The sequence below is a fragment of the Dipodomys ordii genome, unplaced genomic scaffold (genome assembly GCF_000151885.1).
Source record: "Dipodomys ordii isolate 6190 unplaced genomic scaffold, Dord_2.0 Scaffold10, whole genome shotgun sequence".
Lineage (NCBI taxonomy): Eukaryota > Metazoa > Chordata > Mammalia > Rodentia > Heteromyidae > Dipodomys > Dipodomys ordii.
This window is the reverse complement of record NW_012267226.1, coordinates 23,575,811-23,582,036: the sequence shown is the minus strand read 5'-3', so window position 1 is coordinate 23,582,036 and position 6,226 is coordinate 23,575,811. Positions and strand designations below refer to the sequence as shown.

General features: G+C 41.6%; 2 protein-coding genes across 2 annotated transcripts in view; one reads left to right on the top strand and one right to left on the bottom strand.

Moving 5' to 3' along the window:
- Nucleotides 1-4,115: 4,115 nt before the first annotated feature.
- Nucleotides 4,116-5,048, bottom strand: LOC105980646 (olfactory receptor 143-like). Its single transcript, XM_013009528.1, has one exon. It carries the CDS (start codon nucleotides 5,046-5,048, stop codon nucleotides 4,116-4,118), a length of 933 nt encoding a protein of 310 aa, XP_012864982.1.
- A 48-nt stretch (nucleotides 5,049-5,096) lies between these two features.
- The window catches only part of LOC105980861 (olfactory receptor 8B3-like), a 7,688-nt gene continuing 6,558 nt past the window's right edge, over nucleotides 5,097-6,226 (top strand). The window contains exon 1 of the mRNA XM_013009832.1: nucleotides 5,097-5,107. Within this exon, the coding sequence (XP_012865286.1) occupies nucleotides 5,097-5,107 (11 nt within the window). The remainder of the gene's footprint in view (nucleotides 5,108-6,226) is intronic.

Here is a 6,226-nt window from a genome sequence, read left to right as displayed (position 1 = left end):
ATGTGATTTTATTGGCCTGAAGGGTTTTTTGTTGTTGTTGTTTGGGGTTTTTTTTAACTGTATTTTTTTTGTCTTTTCTTTTATTGTTACTGGGGATCGAACCCAGGACGTTGCACTTGCTAGGCAAGCACTTTGCCACTGAGCTACATCCCAGCCCTGGCTTGAAGGGTTTTGTGTTAGTTTCTTTCAGATTTTTTTTCTGTCAGCTGTGAGTCTTGAACTCAGGGCCTAGGTGCTGTCCCTGAGCCTCTTTTTGCTCAACGCTAATGCTCTACAACTGGAGCCACAATACCACTTATGGTTTTTGAGTGGTTAATTGGAGTCTGATGGGGACTTTTCTGCTCAGGCTTGCTTCAAACTATGATCCTTAGTTTTTAGCCTTTGAATGGCAAGGATTACAGGCCTGAGCAACCAGCACCTGGCTTCTTTCAGATTTTTGTTAAGAGTATAATTTATTTTAATTTACTGGCAGAGGGATAATTGTTCGATTATTACAGCACACAAAAGGAAAGATAATGTGAATATTCACTGAGAAATATTTGTATTGTTATTTAAAAGTGATGTACAGAGGGGTCATGGTTACATAAGTCAGGTAATGTGTACATTTCTTTTTGAATAGTGTCACCTCTTTCAGCTTCTTATAAAATAAGATCTTGGAACATAAAGCATTATTCAGCATAAGTTGTTACTATTCAACTTTGGTCCAGAGAAGGAAAGAAGATAGATAGGGGAAGCAGAGGTGAAGCCTTTGGGACATGCGGGACTCCAGCTGCCGTCTGTCAGCCAGAGGAGGTGACATCACAAATAGCTGACAGTGTGAATAGCAACGCAGAACTCTCTAGCGAAAGCTGTATTCAGGGAGAAGAGGGGCCAAACACTGGGAAGTATAGGCACATGCAGCAACTTTCCAAATAAGACTTCTGGAATAGAGCTCAGGAAATAACACAGAGTAATCAAGGGGATTGCACCAAATTCAAAGGCTTCTGCACCTCAAACAATGTCCAGAATTAAGAGGCAGCACACAGAAAGGGAGGAATTCTTGTCCAGTTATTCATTAGATAAGGGATTCATATCCAGAATATATAAAGAACTCAAAAAAAAATTAAACAGCTCTCAAAATAGGTACAAGGGATAATAAGCCCATGAAAACATGTATAACATTTTTAGCTATAAAGAGACTGCAAATCAAAACAATCTTGATTATTGTTATAATTGTCCTGTTAGAATGTCAGACATACAGATAACAAATAACTCCGGTGAAGAACCCTTACACACTGTGGATGAGAATATCAGTGCAGCCACTGTGGAGATCAGCTTCTAAAAGTCTCAACAGTCAGAGTTTAGAGAGGATAAAGGGCACGGTTACCACACTGTGATTAACAGACCACAGTCACACCGCCGCACACACTTCTCACACGTACCTCATTGCTATGAAAACTCTGGACAGAACATGCTCTCAGATGTGTACAGAGTTTATTTAATATTTAAAAGCATTGACTAATTAAAATATTGATTTGCTTGACCTCTCATTGACTTTAAGCTATGATTGAAATTTTCCTTGGAATGATGGAGTGTTTTTCTGAATTCATGTTAAGCAATAGGGAGGCTGTAGTGACTAGAAGCTGGGTCTTGGGTTTGCTCTTTCCAGTTGTCAGTGTTTCCTTTTAATTACTCTTCACTTGATTGATGGAGAGCATGCGGTTTTCCAGTAAGGTAACAATGTAAGTATTTGCTTACATTTCTGAAGTACTTCCTGTTTTGCTGTTTTTCCATTCTATTTACAGATGTGGGACATTTGAATGAGTTACTTGTTTTTCCTTACCCTTTCTGGCTTCTTTGTGACTTTTTTTTCCAAAACAGACTAGACAACTGGTGGCAGTTACAGCCACAGCTGGTATCTTCCTTTGCCTTTCTTCATCATTCCCCACACAAATCCCTATCTTTACTTCTGTTTCACCTGGATCTTGGTTCAATGTCCTTCTATCAAAGTATAAAAACAGATTTTTCTAACTCCCTGATTCATTGATCTTTTCATTTATTTACTCAAATATGGTGAAGTACCTAACTAATCGGGTCTTCCGATGAGTCCTTGGAGACACCAAAGAGAAATAGGTCAAGATTTCCATTATGGAAGGGAAAAGGACTTTTTTTTTATATTTTTTTATTGAGATTAAATGATTACATAAATTTCACAAATTTCACAGTATGGTGGGATAGTCATGAACACATTTTAACCTTCACAAGGCAAATTGTCCTTATCATGGTCTCTAAAGTTTGTGATTTCTATGAGCTTTGACAATACAACTATTTCTTCCACATCCAGTGATATGTACATTTCTTTCCTTTTGCTTAGTGTCAGCTGTTCCCTTTTTCCCTCTCATTCCCTCCCTCTCATTGCTGCCCTGGATTTGCTTAGTTCATTTTCATCAATGTTCAGCAGTTGATGGGCCCCTCTGTTGTATATTTTCCCCTGTCTCCCTCTGATTCTGTACCCTCCTCCTAGCTTCAGAAATAAATAGACACAGAATATTAAGTGCCAGGATGCCTGATATGCAGCCCGTGCTGATCTGACTTCACACATGTTTGAGCCCCAACTGTTATCACAATGTCCAGAACATAGCAGCTCACTACATTCCTGAAGAAGATAGTTTTATGTCCAAGATTTCTTCTAACTTCCTTCAGACTCTCTTAGCTTCCTATGTGTTTGTTTGACTCAGCACCAGATCTGAATAAATGATTGTAGACTATATTTCCTTGGAATATATATATATATATATATATATATATTCCAAGGAAATATAGTCTACAATCATTTATATATATATATATATATATATATACAATCATTTATATATATATGTACATTAATATCCCCTGCCAGTCCCAAACATACTAAAATTAATTGAAAATAAAAGCATAAGTGGCGCCCTTGTCATTTGAGAAACAAGCGCATTAATTGGTGTTTAATGTCATAACTGTACCTGATTAAATTAATTCACTTACCAAAATTCACAATCTGGAAGCAAGCCTGCCCTCTAGTGTTAGAATTGGTCTATGGACTCGATGGATCAGACATTGGCAGAATGGACCTCACACTTGGAGGTTATATATCTTTTAGAAAAGTTGAGTCTGCTCTCTCATGTTACTCTTTTTTCTGTGACCACATCATTCTCTTACAAAAACATGGGTCTTTTGTGACTGAATTCATTCTGGTAGGTGAAGCAGACTGATCTGATCTGCCAACTCCTGTTCTTTCTGTTCTGGTAATACAGATAAAGATAGAGACAGGTATAATATATTTAGTTCCTAGGGAAATTTAGCTTTGATAATCCTAATTACACTGAATTTATACCTTCCTACCCCTGTGCAATTTTTCCTCTTTAATTGGTCCTTCAGAGGTATCTGTTGCTCTATTCTGATTATACACATTCTTTTCTTTTTTGTACTAAGAAAGTCATCTGATGTAGGATGTATGACCGGCTCAATGCTTTTTCTCTCTTGTTTCTGAATGCTCCGTGCTGGCCATGGTCTGGGACCAGTCAGTGGCCATCTGACGTCTCCGCCTGCACACCAGCGCCCTTCCCTCTCACATGTGCTCCTGCCTTACATGGGATTTGCACAAAATATATTCTGTATGAAAACGATACCAACATTACACAACCTACTTGGCTTTTTCTTGTTTCATGGCAGTTTTAAAAATAAAACGCCTGAAATGAAGTTCATAAAGTTATTTTAGAAAAGCAAGATATACATGAACTTATCCGAAAGTACTCACCTCCTTGTCTTGCAGTGAATGAAGGAAACAAACAAAGAAAAGGCAGCTTGTGTTATCTGCAGAGATGAAAAGATTTCTTTCTAAGCTCTCCATCAAATACAGAGGACAGAGTAAAGATTGGGTTAGAGCCAATTGAGACTGAGACTGAATCTTAAGACCAACCATAGTCTTGTACATCTACATTGAATGGCAAGAAGTCAAAAGATGTCACAGTTGAAATACTACCAGAGCGTGGAAAAGAAAAGAACAGAATAGAAAAGACATGTTGAAGAGGAGTCTGGGAGGCGAGAAGAAAAGGCTTGAACATGGGAGACTCGTTGGAGGCCGCTCTGCTCTTCACTCACTCTGTGATTTTCCTCAGGGTTCTCATCAGAGCGAGTTTGACATCCTTGTTCCTCAGGCTATAAATGAGGGGGTTCAGCATGGGTACCACAAGGGTATGAAACACAGAGAAAAATTTCCCTTGGCCCACGGACTCGGTAGATGTTGGTCTAATGTAAGTGAGGATTCCGGAGCCATAGAAGAGGCCCACCGTTACAATGTGAGAGCCACAGGTGCCCATTGCTTTGGACCAGCCCTTGCCTGACGACATGTTAATAACATTAAAGAGAATCAAGGCGTATGAGATCAAGATCATGAGACTGGATAGAATGACAATTGCACCAACAACAACAGAAGTCATGAGCTCGTTGACGTAGGTGCTGCTGCAGGAGAGCCGGAGCAGGGGGAAGATGTCACACATGTAGTGGTTGATGATGCTGGCATCACAAAAGCTGAGCCTGACCATGCACCCCGTGTGAGCCACGGCACCAGCTAACCCCAGCAGGTGTGAACCCACCATCAGCAGAGAACAGGTCCTAGGGGACATGCGGACAGCATACTGCAGGGGCTGGCAGATGGCCACGTAGCGGTCATAAGCCATGGCTGTCAGCACGTAGCACTCCGAATTGACAAAAAAACAGAAGAAGAACAGCTGCGTCATGCACCCAGCATAGGAGATGGTGTTCCTCACAGTCATGAAGCCCATCAGCATTTTGGGGGTGAAGACAAATGAGTAACAGAAATCAATGCAGGACAGATTAAAGAGGAAGAAGTACATGGGGTTGTGAAGGTGTGAGTTCAGGCAAATTAGACTCAACAAGCTCAAGTTTCCCACCACAGTTACTATATAGTTCAGCAAGAATAAGGAGAACAGGGGCAGCTGGAGCCTGGGTCGGTCCGTCAGCCCCACAAGAATAAACTCTGTCACGGAGGAATAATTTCCCACAGCCATTTGCTTCACAGATGGGATCTGGAGGAGCAGTTGAAGGGGACATTGACTATGGACTCTCTGTTTTGTCCCCAGTGGAAGGGCTGGAGTTGCTGATCCCCACGCTTAGTCAGTGTGGGTTCCATGTGGGTTCTTGAGGAATCCCCATTTACTCCTCCCTCCTATGCCTGGGGTCTCTGTCCAGAGAGAGTGCGGATACCGTGCCCCGGTCTCTGAGCTTCACTCTTTTCTGATTCTTAGTTTTCACTAAGGGTTAGAATGAAAAAGAACAATAAGTTAGCGGCCTTCTCTGGAAAGTATAGCTTATATAAGCTTTGGTTTTTGAAGGAAAATGATCAAGGCAAAGATGATTGGGTGCTCACCTTTGTTCTTGTGGGAGGCTCGCTGTTGCTGAAATTCTGAAGCCTTCTTCTTTTCTGTCCTGAGGTGCCCAAGGGTTTTTATTTTTGATGATGATGAAGGACGTAGCAACAATAAGCACAGATCTGTCTCTGACAGGCTAGAGGAGCAGCAACCCTGGGTATCCTGTCATGGAGTTTATTCAACAATATCTCCAGAACTTTCTCCTTATGTGAGAGAAAGGAACACATTTATGGAAGCCTCCAGGCACGGTCTCACTCAAAAGGAGAATGGATGTCATGAACCACAATTCTGGGAACACTGGCTGTACGTGTGGAAAATGTCTGTCTCCTTTATGAGGGCCTTCCAGGTCCCTGTGAGAGTAGAAAGTAACATCCTGTGACTTAGACACTTGGGTCTTTGGAGACAGTAGATCGTGTTCAGTTCATCAATTCCCACTAGGATACTTAATTCCCAGCACCGAGCGGCAAGAGCTCCCTTTTGCCACTGTTCTGATCCTATCCAATGCGGCCCTGCCAGAGGGAAGCCCAGGCCTTGTTATGACATTTCCAAGTTTGCTTAGAATGTATCTTATTAGACTCCTCCTGCCCCGCCCCACGCACACCACTCTCCTCATCCCCACTCCCCCTTTTATGAAAATGGAACCACAGAACCACTGGAATTGTTTTGCTTTTGTCTTACATTTTTAAAATCTTATTCATTATTAGATATGTGGGTTTTGGTGCCACTGTAAATTTTTTTTTTGGAGTCCGGTCGTGGGGCCTGAACTCTGGGCCTGGGCGCTGTCCCTCAGCTCTTCAGCTCAAGGCTAGCGCTCTACC

What these genes read in the sequence shown, in the direction of transcription:
- LOC105980646 (XM_013009528.1), bottom strand. Translation starts at nt 5,048, where the DNA reads ATGGCTGTGGGAAATTATTCCTCCGTGACAGAGTTTATTCTTGTGGGG.